The sequence below is a fragment of the Ursus maritimus genome, unplaced genomic scaffold (genome assembly GCF_017311325.1).
Source record: "Ursus maritimus isolate PB19 unplaced genomic scaffold, ASM1731132v1 scaffold_2, whole genome shotgun sequence".
Classification (NCBI taxonomy): domain Eukaryota; kingdom Metazoa; phylum Chordata; class Mammalia; order Carnivora; family Ursidae; genus Ursus; species Ursus maritimus.
This window is the reverse complement of record NW_024424452.1, coordinates 69785498-69802262: the sequence shown is the minus strand read 5'-3', so window position 1 is coordinate 69802262 and position 16765 is coordinate 69785498. Positions and strand designations below refer to the sequence as shown.

At 49.3% G+C, this 16765-nt stretch overlaps 1 protein-coding gene across 1 annotated transcript in view; it reads right to left on the bottom strand.

Moving 5' to 3' along the window:
• Positions 1–10225: 10225 nt before the first annotated feature.
• The window catches only part of SDE2 (SDE2 telomere maintenance homolog), a 12471-nt gene continuing 5931 nt past the window's right edge, over positions 10226–16765 (bottom strand). The window contains exons 3-7 of the mRNA XM_008695284.2: positions 15112–15223; positions 14629–14798; positions 13574–13688; positions 11027–11540; positions 10226–10561 (exon numbers count right to left, since the gene is read on the bottom strand). Of these exons, the coding sequence (XP_008693506.1) occupies positions 10340–10561; positions 11027–11540; positions 13574–13688; positions 14629–14798; positions 15112–15223 (1133 nt within the window). The 3' untranslated portion in view covers positions 10226–10339. The remainder of the gene's footprint in view (positions 10562–11026; positions 11541–13573; positions 13689–14628; positions 14799–15111; positions 15224–16765) is intronic.

Sequence of the window (16765 nt, the reverse complement as noted above, 5' to 3'; positions counted from 1 at the left end):
TCGTGTTGGAAAAGGATAATTGTAGACATCCTATTGCAGAAAATATCAAGAGGTCATATCCCCACTTTTAGCGACAGTGGCAACTTGTCTTCAAAGTCTTTAGTGTAAGCAAGACAGTGTGATATTGGTTAGGAATAAATACACCAATAGAATAAGAGAGTTAGAAACAGGACCCGTGGATATGCGAACACTTGGTTTATGACAAAGGTAGGGCAGCATCGTAGTAGAAAAAGAACAGCCTTTTCAACAAATAGTGCTGAATCTATTAAGGATCCATATACAAAAAAAATGAAATTGGACCCCTACCTCACATCATACATACAAATCGATTTCTGGTGGAGTATGGACCTAAATGTGTAAGGCAAACCTATCAAGTTTTCAGGAGACAACAAGGGTTCATGTCTCAATGAACACAGGATAGGGCAAGATTTCTTAGACACATAAGACACTATCATAAAACTAGCTCTTTCTTTTTACCCAATATTTTTAGCTTCTCTGTCTCCTACATCTGCACAAAATCATAATGAAGTAGGGGGATGAGAACTATCGTAAAAAAACAGATTGTTCAATTAAACCATATGAAAATCAGGGATGTTTACCTATCAAAGATATTTTAATTAAACAGAAAACTAAAAGAGTTAACCATAAAGGAAGAAATTTGATAAACTAGCCTATATTAAATGTGAGACTTCTGCTCAAAAGCCTCCATTAAGAGTAAAAATTCTAGCCAGACAGCGGGAGAAGATACAATTCATGTATTTGACAAAGAACTCGTATTCAGAATATATAAAGACTCAGTAAGAGTCGCTCGGAACGGAAATCCAACTGCGGAATGGGCAACAGACCAGCACAGACAGTCACAGAGAGGACGTCCAAACGGCCAACAAACGGGAAACGATGCCCACCCTCACTAGGGATCAGGGAATGCAAGTCAACGCACAGTGCGGTCCCACCACGATCCCACTGTTAAGAAGGACAGAAAGTACCCAGTGTTGGCATTTCTGCCACTATTGCCTAAAGCTGACGGTACACACGTCCCATGACCAGCATAGCTGTGTGGCCAATAGAAAGCGTTGTGTGTTCGCCAAAACCATGTGCTAGAATGTTCATAGCGGCGCTTCTGGTAAGGCCACCGACCTGGGAACCATCCAAACGCCCATCCGTCCTCTGTTACGCGATGAACAGAAGGCTGCACGGTGACAAACGTGAGCGAATGACACCTACCCAAAACCATACGCCGACTCCACATCCCTCCACGCGCAAAAGAGAACGGACTCCGCGTTCCGCTTACGGAAGCCGGGATCCCGCTTCCCCTCGGGACGTGTAGCCCAGAGGCCGGCAGAAAGGGGCTTTGGAGATGCCAGCAATGTTCTGAGCCTCGATCTGGGCGCTGGTCACACAGTTTACTTGTAGGAACTTCACCTCGTACATTACGACTTACTCACTCTTCTGTGTGTATGTTATGTTCAGTAACACGTTTATTGTAAGTCACCGTTAATGAAAAGACAGGTGGAGAGTAGAACATGGCTGAGGCCTGGCCTGCTCTGTAAACCAGGGGCCCCCCTTTTAGGGTCCCTTCCTCTTTCCCTAAAGACATATTTTTACATGTTTCTACAGATACATGTACTTTGAAAATAAATTCCTTTTTGTGTTTATTGGATCGATTTTCCCCCAGCACAAACTTCTGAACGCAGGTGGATGGAACTTCGGCCCTTTCTCTGGGGAAGAGTCTTCAAATAATGTTATGATGTTGCCCTTGGTTTCTGGTCTCCTGTGGCGAAAAGATTCTATATGTTTCTTTCTAAAGCTCTTTATCTTTACCCAATGTTTTTAGCTTCTCTGTCTCCTACAGCTGCACAAAATCGCAACAAAGTGGGAAGATGAGGCCACTGCAGGGTCACCTCCTTAGGGTTGAGGCGAAGGGGGGCTGGCCCTGTCCCCCCCCCCCCCGTGATCAGAGATGGGGAAAGCCGGGACTCTAACCAGCTAGGGCAGCCCCTCCCCAGGCGACCGCCTGCCGATACTGGCACTGCTATAAATGAGCTTGTAGGGCAGGTGACAAGTCACAACAGGTCACGCCCCCCAGACCACCTGCCGGCACCCCTTCACCCAGGCGCCCATCAGCACATCCCCCGCGAGCCCTGCAGCCATGACCCAGACACAGTCTGGGGCCTGGGCCTGGGTCATTCCAGGGGAGGAGACAGACGATAAACAAGACAGCAGAGAAACCAGATAACGGGAAGGAAGTAAACAGGGTCATGAAAGAGAGAGTGACTGGCAAGGCCTCCCCAAGGGGCCATGTCTGGGGTGAGAAGGGCCAGCACGGGGGTGGGGAGGGCTGGTCAGGCCAGGCAGCTGCCCGTGTGGGAGGCCCAGGGCTGCTGGCAGCCAGTAGTGTGGGGGGTTTGAAGTCAGGAAGCGGCCCTCGGGGCTGCAGACAGGGGTGAGGGGAAGGGGCCAGCGGAGGGGGTCCCAGGCCATGGGAAGGCTCTAACTCAGAGCCGTGGGAAGCCAGTAGGAGGGCTAAGCAAAAAAAGAGACACGATCTTATTCGCATTTTAAAAGATAATTCTAATGTATTAACAAAATGTCCCATACTCATACAATGGAATATTCTTCAGCCTTAAAAAAGCAAGCCGGACCCCTGCGACCACGTGGATGAACCCTGAGGCCTTCACACTCTGAGAAATGCGCCAGTCTCAGACGGGCAAACACCAGGTGACTCCACTGTTAGGAGGTCCTCCCGGTCAGGAGATTCAAAGAGGCAGGAAGCATAGTGGTGGGTGCCAGAGGCCGGCACAGAGGCGCTCCTTGTTGCATGGGGACAGTTTCAGTCTGGGACGGTGAAAGAGTTCTGGAGGTGGACGGGGTGATGGTTCTACCCCAGCCTGAATGGGCTTGGTGCCCAAGAACCGTGCACTTGAAAATGGTCAAAATAGTCAATGGTATGTTATGCATATTTTACCACAATAAAAGAAAACTAATTTATTTGTTTTTTTAGAGACAAGGGGAGAAAGAGGGAGAGAATTTTAAGTAGGCTCACGCCCAGCATGGAGCCCAACGCAGGTCTCGAACTCACGATCCTGAGATCGAGACCTGAGCTGAGATCACAGGTGGGACGCTTAACCGATTGAGCCATCCAGGCACCCCAAGAAAACTCATTTTAAGAGATAATTCCACCTGCTGAGTGGAGGATGGACGGCAGTAACTAGGTCCAAGAGAGGAGGCAGAGGGACCTTCCGCGCCCACGGTACGGGGCGGCCCGTCGGCGGGGCAGAGGCCTGACTGGGCAGCTTCAGTGGGATGGGCGGTGGGCAGATTAGCCCACCAGGTCACTCAGAGCTCAGCCATGGATGCTTTAGGGGGACGCAGAGGGGAAGGTCAATATGTTTCTGACCCACTGACCAATGACAATGACGGAATACGAGAGGAACCAGAAAGCATTCCAAGACAGATGGTGTGAGCGCGCCCTTTGATGTTTGAATTTTCAGAACTGTCTTTCACACTGTTGTCTTCAAAACGATATATCATTTTTTTCAACAAGAAGATTTAAAAGCCCACATGTAAGGCCACCGCACGTCTGCAAGCCGAGCATGTGTCGGGGCGCAGGACAGCCGGCGTCAAATCCACGTCCACAGTGGCTGTTGATCCGGTGGGGTCTGGTCAGCAAGCCCCACCTGCTCCCCACTCCCGGGCTTTGGTCTGACAGCACAGGGTCATAAATCTAGTCCCCAGGAGGGGTGTTTTGGGGAAGGGCCTCGTTGAACCCTAAGACCCCCTTAGGAGGCAGGGACTAGGGTCCCTATTTTACAAGTAAGGGATGTGGGGCTCATAGAGGTTGAAAGAGCCGTGCGTCTCTGCTCCCCACAGCTGGGCCCAGCCGGTCAGCCAGCCGAACGCCACTGTCCACACCAGGTGGGTGCTCCTGAGAGGGAGACACTAAGCCGTCCGACAGCGATGGAGAGAATTCTCCATCCTCAGGGAGGGGCCCAACAGAAGCAGAGGGCGATGCAGAGATCCTAAGAGGCCAGATCGTCCTCTGGCCCCGGGGCTGGACCTGGCCTCACCGGAGTGGTGCACGGGGGCCATTCTGCGGAGAGAGAAGCCGGCTGGGCTCGGGGAGGGCTGGCAGGCGAGGAGGGCTGAAGGTGCTGGAAGAGCACAGGCTGCGAGCCAGAGGTCCTCTGCTTCAGCCCCAGCTCTGCCCTCTCCGGGCTGGGTATTTAGTGTTTGAAAGCCTCGGTGCTCTGAGGCTCCGGTAACACGGGGGGTGAACAGTGTCTACTCTGAAGGGTTTTGTGAGCAGCAAATTAGATAAGGTGTTTGCACAGCGTTTGTTTATCTGGGGAGGACTGGGAGGGTCTGCTGGGGGCTCTGGGGGCCAAGGGCAGCAGCTAAGCTCCCCTCCTCAGGCCTGGGCACTCCCAGTGGACAGGAGGTCATGGTGTGGCATGCAGGGCTGCTTCTTACGAACCCCCTCATTTCAGAGCCATGTTCTGCCAGGGGCAGGAGAGTATCTTTAAAGACCCGGGGCCCAGGGGTGCCGGGGTGGCTCCGTCGGTGAAGCATCTGCTTTCAGCTCAGGTCATGATCCCAGGATCCCGGGATTGAGCCCCACATCGGGCTTCCTGCTCAATGGGGAGTCTGCTTCTCCCTCTCCCTCTCCCTCTGCCTCTCCCCCTGCTTATGCTCTCTCTCTCTCAAATAAATAAATAAAATCTTGAAAATAAAAAAAAGACCCTGGGCCCAAGTCACCTCCCCAGTGACCCTGCCTCACTCTGCCAGAGGGACAGAGTCATTCCTCCTGCATCCCACGACCCCCCATGAATACGCCCATCATTGGCCTTCTGTGTCTGAAACCACTGCAGCCACACTGCGGACACCTGCTTTTGCTAGCAGCCCTGAGCCCCGTCCGGGAGAGGGGCATCCCACGGCCGAGTAGAGCAGAGCGCGGGGCAGGCGCTCACGGGCGTCTGTTGAATAAAACGGAACCAAACCACAGGGACGTGTTCCCGTACAGGAGCCTTAACATGTCTCCTTATTACACGAGGAGGCTGATCATGGATTGTTTAGGGAGTACAGGAGATTGGGAAGAGGGGGAAATGGTCCGCTTCCGATCCCCCACGGACGACCTGGGGAAACAGTAACCTGTACGGCCTCACGGGCGGTCTTCCCCAGGCATCATCTTTGTTTTCACATAATGATGTTGCCTTCTTTGCATACGATTTTTTACATCTGGCCTCTCTCCACAAGAGTTACAATATTTCAGGCTTCTATCTCGGCATCATCTTTACTCAGCTCGGGACTACCCATTTTCCCAAAAATCATGTTTCCAAAATAAAGATACAAAGAATTACGCCTAGAAGCTTTCAAAATTGTTTTTATCGGTAAACCCTATTTGTATAAATAGCATCTTGGGTGGAACTCTGATACACAAAGAGATAGCAAAGATATTTTATGCAAATACATTTGTTTTCCAAATCAAGGTCCTGGCATTTGCTTAGGATGATGGCAAGCACTCAGCACACGAAGGGGACAGGGTGACTTGGGGGCCACCCGCGCAGGAGTAATGAGCTGGAACATCGCATCAGGGCACACCTTTCCCACTGAAGAGACACGAGGGGCTCGGGCAGAAATACCTATGTCAGAACTGTACAAAACACAGCTACACCCCCCAAAAAAATATGTTTTAGAACACAAAAGCAAGCGATTTGGAAAGAACTGTTTGGGGCGCCTGGGAGGCTCAGTCAGTGAAGCATCTGCCTTCGGCTTGGGTCATGATCCCGGGGTTCCTGGGATCGAGTCCTGCATCGGGCTCCCCTGCTTCTCCCTCTCTCTCTGGTTTGTCCTCCCTCTCTTTCTCTATCTCTCAAATGAATTAAAAAAAAAAATCCTACCCACTGCATAGATAGATAGATAGATAGATAGATAGATAGATAGAATTGTTTGTTAGAGGTGGTACTGTTAGGGGACACTCAGCAAGCCTGTAAGTGATGTGTTCTCCTCTGCAGAGGGAGAGCACAAGCAAAACACGAGGATCTGAGAGTCAGAAAGGACAGAGTCCGGTCAGATCCAGACCAAACCATCCACGTGGCCACTTATTCTGTGTGCGGTGCTGCTGGTCTTAAGGACCCTCCGCTGCCCCGGCTTCGAACCCCGTTTGGTAGTGCCCAGCTCCCTCTACTGGCAACGGGGGGAGCCTGCCTTCCCCACCGAGATCAGTAGTGTTTCTGATGGCTGGTGGTGGTGGAAAACAGAACCCTTTCTAGAGGACTCCCATTCCTGTTGGCACTTTGGCTGCCCTCGGATTTATTAATTTATACTCGAATGGGAACTTCTGGAGACGAATGAAAAGGTTAACACCACGTAGCATTTTTTGACTCTGACACTGAATTGCCCACGGCAGAGAGTAGACATGCACAGCCTGAACCAGACTTCTCCCTCAGACACGGGGCGATGGGCAGGTGGCTGAGCTCAGCCCCCCGGAAGCCACGATGTCCGTCCCCATGTTTGAGTTCAGACCCAAGAGCAGTGCCACAAGCCTAACACTCGGTACCTCCCCGGTTCTGATCAGAGTCAGCCTAGAACCCAGAGCTGGTGTTAAGTCACTGGACGGGGCACCTCTGAGCTAGAAAATCCACTAACAGGCCGGCGCGACGGGTAACCTCAGCCCACGGAAGGTGGGACTTGCCAAGTCCCCTTGAAGTGACCGAAGGAACGGGACAAGGAGGTTCTATCAAAGTGCAGGCAAAGAGGAGCCAGGGCACAAGGCCACGGGCATCCCCACGCAGGGCCGTGAGGATGCGAACCCCCTGCTTCCAGCCTTTCATGCTCCAAGAAAAGGGCAATTGCAGAACTGCGGACTTCTCCCTTCGCCAGACAAGCCGAAGGGGCGGCGGGGCCACTGGGGGAAGGGCGCTGGCCCAGCCAGCTTCATGCTGCCATTCAGAAAACCAAGTCTTCGGCTCTGGCTGTCTGACTCTCCCCCATGTGAAAGCATCTCAGACCTGACAGAGGAAACCCCCACGAAGTCTCAACTTTCCCCTTCCCCCTTTGAGCATGCTTGCCAAGATGGGCACATGCACCCATTTTCAACAACTAGAAAAGTAACACTCCCGAAGCAATGGGAAAACCTCACTGTCACAGGCAGAGAGCACAGAGATTGCCCACAGGAGCGTGATGGGTGCCCCTCCGGGTGCACCAGGCTCACACCCAGGCCACGCTTTCTGCGGTCGCTTTCTAGCCAGTTAGTGCAGTGGCGGTGTGAAGGCTGGCCCGGCCAGCAAGGTGCTGGATTCCGGCAGGTGACTTTAACTGAAGGGCCCTTCATTGGCCTGGACGAACATTCCCTGAAATGCACTGCAGGCTGGGACTCTTCCTACACTATCCTTCCTTCTTCCCTGGCCTTCCAGGGGAGTCCCTCTCCCGCACCGGCCCCCAGTGAATCTCCTACACATCTATCCCACCCTAGACCTTGGCTCCTGCACGAGCAGAGATCCTAAGAAAATGAGTATTTGTAAAGAGACAAGTTGAGGCATCAGAGGAACTGTGTTCCCATGAAAGAAACTGAAGATACGCTGAGCCTAGCTTGCGTATGCATGTTTCTAAGACCAAAGCAAGCAAGCATGGCCAGGTCCAATCTGAGGAAGATTTCTCTACAGGAAAAACCTAATTGTTGAATTAATGAGCACACAAAGAGTGGCACACGGCACACTGGACACAACAGGAAACTCAAGTTCCATAGGAACCGAGCACAGGAAAGAAGCAACAAGTAACAGGAGAATAATGGTCTAAAATAAAGGCCAGTCTTCTAACCTAAAATGTGTCACCCAATACTATGAACTATTAAAGAAGAGACCACATCTAGAAATAACCTGGAGACTTTTTTTTTTTCCGGAAAGGGTGAGAGAGAATCTTAAGCAGACTCCATGCCCAGCACGGAGCCCCTGACGAGGTCTCACGACCCTGAGATCACGACCTGAGCCGAAATCAAGAGTCAGACGCCCAACTGAGCCACCCAAGTACCCCTCTTCATTTCTTTGAAATATATATGTTTGGGATGCCTGGGTGGCTCAGTTGGTTAAGCGTCTGCCTTCGGCTCAGGTCATGATCCTGGGGTCCTGGGATTGAGTCCCGTGTCAGGCTCCCTGCTCAGCCGGGAGTCTGCCTGTCCTCTGCCTGCTGCTACCCCCTGCTTATGCTCTCTCACTCTGTGGCAAATAAATAAATAAAAACTCTTTAAAAAAAATAATAAAACATATGATTAAAGTAGAAATTGCAACATATCACAGGGCTTATAAGGAACATAGTTTTTATATATATGAAAACAAGACCATCAATGACAGGGTTGGTAAATGAACGTATACAGTTGCAAGATTTCTACATTTTGTGCGAAGTGGTACATGAACTCTAGGGAGACTGAAAACCTGAGAATGGATATCGTCCTAGAGCATCCACTAAAACATTATGCAGACAGGACAGCTAAAAAGTCAATCCGTTAAACTGTAATTCTAAATAAACAACTAATCCAAACAAAAAAACAATAAAATGATAAACCTAAATCTGACTCTACCAGTAATCACGGCTTGCTGTGAATTGAAAGGTGGCGCCTGTCAGAACAGAGAGAAGTGTTAAGAGCCAAGTATGTGTTGTGTATAGGAACTCCACTCACTGTAAGTAGAAAGACAGAGGCAGAAAGTGGTGTCTCGCGCACACAGTACGCATTAGAAGGCTGGAGAAGCTCTAATTCACATCAGATACAACAGAACTGGACATAAAAGGTATTAGGAGAGGAGCACCTGGGTGGCTCAGTGGTCAAGCGTCTGCCTTCGGCTCAGGTCATGATGCCAGGGTCCTGGGATCAAGCCCCGCATTGGGCTCCCTGCTCAGCGGGAAGCCTACTTCTCCCTCTCCCACTCCCCCTGCTTGTGTTCCCTCTCTCGCGGTCTCTCTCTGCCAAATCAATAAAATCTTAAAAAAAAAAAGTTATTAGAGATAAAGAGGGGAGTTTTGTAATAATAAAATGGTCAATTCATTAGGACGACGTAACACAACCCCCAAAATACGAAGCAAAATTGATACAATTAAAGAAACAGACAATTGCACAATCATAACAGAAGATCTTTACCACCTCACAACACCTGATAAGACACAAAAAAATCTAGGCAGACACAGAAGATGTGAACAACAGTATTAATTATGTAACCTAAATGGTATTACAGAACAAATTCACCCAACATTTTGGAGTACATATTCCTTTCAAGCAAACGTGGAACGTTCCCCAGACAGACCATACACATACCAGGTCATATTAGGAGTCTCAGTAAAACTAAAAAGACTAAAATCATAAACATATTCTCTAACCTCGATGGAATTAAAGTACAAATCAGTAACAATATTTAGGGAACAAAACAGACATCTGCTCATCAGGCCATATGCTTCTAGATCATCAACCCGTGGGTCAAAGAAGAACTCACAAGGAAATGAGAAAATATTTACAACTGAACGATAATGAAAAGACAACATGTTTAAAATTCTGAGGTGCAGCTCAAGTGGTACTTAAAGAAAAACGTGCGACTTTAAATACTTCTATTAGAAAAAAGTCTAAGATCATGACCGATCTTAAGCTAAAGAGAAAGAGCAAAGCACTAAGTAGAAGAAAGTTAACGATAAAGAGCAGAAATCAATGAAACTGAAAAAGGTGAGAAAAATTAACAAAGCCAAAAGCTGGTTCTTTGAAAATCAGATCAACAAAACTCACGAACTCCTCGCGAGACTGATCAGGGAAAGGGGGAGACAGAAACCACCAGTCCCGGGACGAGAAAGCAGTAACCACCGCAGCTCCTACACATGTGAAAAGAACGAGGAGGGACTCCGATGAGTAACACGGGCTCTGTATGCTGCACGGATTACATACTGTGTTCTTACAGTGAAGCTAAGGAAATCGTTATTAAAATCATGAGAGAAAATATACGGACAGTATGGTACTGTTATTGATTGAAAAAAAAATCCACATGTAAGTGGACCCGTGCTTTTCTGACCTGTGAGGTTCAAGGGTCAACTGTGTAACTAAATGACACAAGATGAAACCAAAATCTGAATCGCTCTGTATTTATTAAACTAAATCTGTTATAAAAAATCATCCCACGAAGAACACTGCAGGCCCAGATGATTTCACACATTAATTTTATACATACAGTTTAACGAAAAAAGAGGATGGTCAGAATTAGGTCATTAAAAAGTCAGCTTTAATATCAACAGGAATAACGGCCAGGAGTCAACATTATTCAGGTTACAAACGCCAGACTATGAAGAAATAGGAAACCAGCTCCGATGAAATTCATTTCTTCTTCCCCTTCAAAGGTTTGGCGAATAGGGCCGGGTCGATCTGGTCCCTTGCCAGGCCCCTGATGGAGAAGAGCCTGGCCGCACGCTCCTGCAAGGTGCCCCCACATTTCAGTCCCAGGGCCATGAGTTCACACTTGAGCTTGTCCAAACCCAGCGCCTCCAGCTCTGCCGTGGAGCTGAAGGCCAGCAAATCCAGAGCTTGCTGACCAGTATCCTAAGGGGGGAAAAAGGGAAAATATTCAAAACAGACTCCTCCCAGTCATGAGGGGCACCTGGGGCTGCCTTTGGCTCAGGTCATGATCCCAGAGTCCTGGGATCGAGCCCACGTCGGGCTCCCCGCTCAGCGGGTAAGTCATAGCCCCTAAGTGCTCATACGGGCCATCCACTCCAATTCAGATATTAAAATGTGATCGACGTGTGGCTTAGAACGGATAAAATAGAGAACCAGGGATGCCACCTAGTGGCAAAATGATACACATTCCAGAGTTTAAAAGAAAAAAACCAAAGGACTTTTTGGGGCGCAGAGGCAAGCTTCACCCTCATCTGTACTTCTGGTTATGAAACAAACCTTCCCACTTAGCAGCCGAGGGGGAAAGCATGTTTTCATGTTACGGAATTACTGAGGAACTGTGGCCATGAAGCTGCCCTGGCTCCCGACGTGGACCCCCAAACTACTTACCGTATTTCCTGACTGGCTTCGCTCCAGTCTGGCAGCGGGCTCGCTTGCCCCCGCCTCTCCAGGCACAGCCTCGGCAGCTCTGTCCCCATCGGCCACCTCCTCCGCCTCTGGCTCTGTCTCCGAGGTCAGTCCAGCCCCTGCGGTCTCCTCTCCTGCAGGCTCTTTGCCCTCTGCCCCACGCCCCTCCTCCCGGCTCTTCTCGGGTTCTGTGGCCATTGTCCTGTTCACAAGCCCCTCAGCAGAGATCTGTCCCGATTCAGCACACACGTCTGCGGAGACAGCACACCCAGAGGCCGTCCCTGGGGCCGGCAGTGGCTCAGGGGAGTGAGAGGCTGTGCTGGCCACGCCCAGCCCCGGACAGCAGCGGGGAGACCCAGCTGCTGACTCCGCGCCACCAAGGCCGCTGTCTACAGCATGTGAGCTCATGCCTGAAGTACTAGGAGCTTCTTCCCGGTCATCGTCTGAGATCTCCGAGCTGGACTCCTCCGCTGTCTCCAGCCCTTCCATGCCCAACCTGCCAGGAGCAACAGGAAGGTACAGCTTCTCTGCTGGACAGAGTTACAGTCTGTCCGGGGAACAGACTGTCAGGGTCAAAGTATGTGCTTGCGTGAGATGGACAGTAGCTAAGTTTCACAGAAAGATATTTAGAAGTATAAACAGAGGGGAAAAAATTCAGTGAGCCTAGAATCAACCATCCCAAAGATCCAAGAGGGAATCCTCTTTAAAGTTGTGAATCTCTTTTTTTTTTAAGATGTTATTTATTTATTTGAGAAAGAGCACAAGCAGAGGGAGGAGCAGAGGGAGAGGGAGAAACAGACTTCCCGCTGAGCAGGGAGCCAATGCAGGGCTCGATCTCAGGACCCTGAGACCATGACCTGAGCCGAAGGCAAACGCTTAACCCACTGAGCCACCCCAGCGCCCCTAAATAGTTGTGAATCTCGTAAAACAAAACTGATTTTGCCTAAAGCTTTTGTTTCTATCTTGTACAAAACTCAACGGTGAGAAACGTAGATAAAATATCAAACAGTTAAAAGAAAATCCTATGTTTTATTCATAATTGCCCCAAACTGGAAACTACCCAAACTATCAACGGAACGGATAAACAGATGCAATAATCCATGGCAACAAAAAGGAACGTACCACTGATACATATGATACCAGCCGTAGATTTCAAAAGCATTGTGCTAAGTGAGAGACTCCAGACACAGAGGGCTGCACAACATCCTCGAAAAGACAGAACGGTCAGAACAAACATCACACCAGGCATCGGCGCTTGCCGGGGGTGGGGGCAGGGGAGCGGGAATTAACCACAAAGGGGCACATGGGGAATTTTTAGGGAAATGGAAATATTCTATATCTTGGTTATGTGACTGTATTTCTCAAAACTCATAGATCTATTCAATGAAAAAGTATGAATTTTAGTGCACGTAAATTCCATCTCAACAAACCTGATTCAACCCCCCCCCCAACCCCACACAATCCCACTACCTTTACTTTCAAGAACACTTAATTCCTGGGGCGCCTGGGTGGCTCAGTCAAACGTCTGCCTTCAGCTCACATCATGATCCCAGGGTCCTGGGATCGAGCCCTACATCAGGCTTCCTGCTCTGCCCCAACCCCTACTTGTGTTCTCTCTCTCTCTGTCAAATAAATAAATAAAATCCTAAAGAAAAAACAAACAAACAGGGGCACCTGGGTGGCACAGCGGTTAAGCGTCTGCCTTCGGCTCAGGGCGTGATCCCGGCGATCTGGGATCGAGCCCCACATCAGGCTCTTCTGCTATGAGCCTGCTTCTTCCTCTCCCTCTCCCCCTGCTTGTGTTCCCTCTCTCGCTGGCTGTCTCTATCTCTGTCGAATAAATAAATAAAATTAAAAAAAAAAAAAAGAAAAGAAAAAACAAACAAACAAAGAACACTGAAGATTCTATGCTGGACTCACGTAGTTCCATGATCTTTAATTAATAATTATCTTTCTACCCCCAAAGCAGAGGCCAGCAAGGAAGCAAGATGCGTCTGGATGTCATTTTCTAGAACTTGGCCCAAGGAAACTGAGCTAGTGACCTGAAGACCCATGGGAAGGGCAGGAGCACCACCAGCAGGATGGACAAGAAAAGTCGCCATTGTGCTTTTCAGCTGCACGTGCAAAAGTGGTCAAAGCGAGCTCTGGCGGTGGCCACAGACCTCAGTAACGACTGTGAAAAACCACAGAGAAAACAGAACAATCTGGAAAGTACAGCCATGGCTTCCACCCAGAATTTCTGAAAGTTAACTCTTTCAACACCAAACAGTAATTCAAGTATAAAGTGATTCTCATGTGATCTTTCACTAAGGAAAAATCGTCCGTTAGCTTCCATTCCCAGCACGCAAGGCAGAAACCACAAGGAGTGTGCACGGTGTGACAGCCGTGGACACCTGAGAACTGGAAGACTCTGGAAATTTCCGAGTTCCCATCAAACCTAACTTTAAAAAGCGTTTACGCCAGATAGGCAAGAGGAAACGCTGTCAGGCCGCACAGATCTCGTTGGAATGAAACTGAAGCGTAACTTACCAAAAGCACTTCCTTTTCCCCGCGCGGGCTCCTCCGTCTGTTTCTGATTGGTTGGGTCTTTTCCGACTCTCACCGATTTCGGCGGAAACCATCTTGCTGGAGGCAGCCTGCATACCTAACCGGAAATGTTCCCAACTCAGTTATGCCATCAGAAGTGAGTATAACTGAAGACATTATAAACAGTACGGACGACAAAAGCTGCCATGTTGCAATCTAAAGCTCGAGTTTTAAATTTCTTAACATACCAAAATTTAATACGGCTAAACTGAGATTCGACTCAAGCTCAGACAGGTTTAAAGGACCGTGCATTCTGGCTCTGGAACCGCGTTCTGAAAACCCCAAAGGCCAGTCTGCAGCTCTGAGACGGACAGGTGCGTCCCCGGCCTCCCCAGACCTGATGGTCCATCCCCTGTACCTGCTGCTTGTACAGCATTACATCACAACCTTCTGATTGAAAAGATTCCTTCCTACTCAACAGAACCCACGAGAGCCCTAACATAATGCTTTGGATGCTAAAAAAAAGTTAATCATTCTCACTAAAAACCATTAAAAAACGGACCTAAAACTAGAAGCAAGGATGTTGAGGTCTAAAGACTTCCTGAGGACTTGGCATACCCCACCAAGCACAAGTGTTCTTACCTGGGGCCCGTGGGCCCCCGGAATTCAGAAGTCAAATACATCACATATCATGGGTGTACTCTTTATTTCTAGGGTTTAAGGCATACTGTTTATTCCTATTATTACTTTGAAAGATTTTACTTATTTTAGAGAGCGCACCTGTGCACAGGGGGCAGAGCACAGGGAGAGGGACAAGCAGACTCCCCACTGAGCACGGGGCCCAATCTGACGACGCTGAGATCATGACCTGAGCCGAAATCAAGAGTTGGATGCTTAACCAACTGAGCCACCCCAGGCACCCCCATTCTGTTTCTTATCGAGGGGAGAGGTTCCATGGCTTTTATCTGATTCTCAGTCTGTAACCCACAAGGACTCCAGCACTGCCCTCTGTGCACAGCGGGGACGGCGTGGCTTCAGCTAGGGGCCCTCCTTCTCACCTTTGAGGACAGAGTCCTCCAGGCGCTCGGCCATCTCATGGCACTGCTGCTGGTACGCGGGGCTGGTGAAGCAGTGCCTGGGCTCGGCGAGTTTCCGCTGCAGCCGCTCCAGGCGCTTCTGCTCCTTCTCGGCCTCCCGCTCAGCCTGCTGTTTCACCCACTCAGCCATCCTGGGACAGGGGAGAGAGACGGGGCTGACCGGACGGATCCCACACACTCTTGTTTCTACGTGAAAAGCCCCCCATCCCCGGAAGAATCCACACTGTCCTGTGCCTGCCCCGGGCTTACCACTAGCACGCTGTGAGGGACCCCCTAAAACCCCACAGGAATTATTCAACTACAGAAAGAGCTAAGTCCGGTAACAACGAGTGACCACGCTAATCCCTGAAGGCTACCGTTCGATACGCATGGCATGTGGACAACCACGACTGGCAGGAACGTGCGTTGCTGTCTTCAAAGAAGTTAACACAGTGGGCAGCTTACGCTTTCTCATGGTTGACATCTCGTAGCCTCCTCCCGCTGAGGTCCCGGCAAGCTTCTCGGTTGGTTGTCTTCTCAATCTGGGCACCAAGCGCTCGGAGCATAGATCCAAACCCTGGGCAAGTGTATTTGGAGAACGCAGGTTTAAAGAAGGGTTCAAGGATGGACAAACACCAAATTTGTGAAAATGCTAGTATATCATGAGATTAAAAATGATCTCTTTGGGGCATCTGGGTGGCTCAGTCGGTTAAGCATCCAACTCTTAGTTTCGGCTCAGGGTCGTGAGATCACGCCCCGCATCGGGCTCCACGCTCAGTGAGGAGTCTGCTAAAGCTTCTCTCTCTTTCTCCCTCTGCCCTTGCTTGTGCTCGCACTCTCTCTCTCTAAACGAAATAAATAAAACTTTTTTTTTTTTTTTAAGATTTTGTTTACTAGATAGAAAGCGACCACAAGTGGGGGAGCAGCAGGCAGAGGGAGAGGGAGAAGCAGGCTCCTTGCTGAGCAGGGAGCCCAAAATGGGGCTCGATCCCAGGACCCTGGGACCATGACCTGAGCCAAAGACAGGCACTTAACAACTAAGCCACCCAGGTGCCCCAATAAATAAATCTTGAACAAAACAAACAAACAAAAAAGATCTTTTTTTTTTTTTTTAAGAAAGAATATCAAGATTCTGCCCAGGCATCAAAGGTAAAAATATTGATAAACCTGATTCAACCTCGTGCCTTTTGCCCTTCCTCTTATATTTCTGAAATACCATATCTGCGCCATTTGGATATATTTTTTTAAGATTTATTTGAGAGAAAAAGTGCAAGTGAAAGAGAGAGTAGGAATGGGAAGGGGCAGAGGGAGAGGGAAGAACAGACTCCCAGCTGGGCAGGGAGCTCAGTGTGAGGTTCAATCCCAGCACCCTGGGATCATGACCTGAGCCGAAGGCAGATGCTTATTCAACTGAGCCACCCAGGCACCCCCCACACTGGGATATTTTAGAGGGCTTTACCCAGTGCCACAGATCCCAAGATTCCCAGATCAATAACTTAAAAATTTTTATGGTGAGATTTCGCAGTGAGTTTCAAAGGAAACGCAATTGTAAGTTGTCCCTGGCTGATACAATAAGCTTCATTCTTAGCGATACAATTTCAAACAGCAGGATGATTATAATGTGAGATGCCAGTGAGCTCCCTGACAACCAAACCAAATCACTGCGGATGTTGAGAAAGCTTCAGGACAACATGTTAGCGCATCAGGAAAAATACCCAGAACTGCCCATAATCCGTTCCTGCTCTTTTAGTTTCTCTTCTCCATCCTTAGATGTGTTCGTACAGCAACGACCTGAATCTACCCCAATCTGTAAACGGCTACATTCCTCAGGCTGACTTTAGGCCTCCCTTGGAACTTCAATGACCAGACAAAATCTTGCTAAAAAGCAGAAGGAGATTTAACTGGTTTGTTTGTTTTTTTAAGATTTTATTTATTTATTTGAGAGACAGACAGCCAGCGAGAGAGGGAATATAAGCAGGGGGAGTGAAAGAGGAAGAAGCAGGCTCCCAGCAGAAGAGCCTGATGCAGGGTTCGATCCCAGGACTCTGGGATCACGCCCTGAGCCGAAGGCAGACACTCAACGACTGAGCCACCCAGGCGCCCCAGATTTAACTGTTTT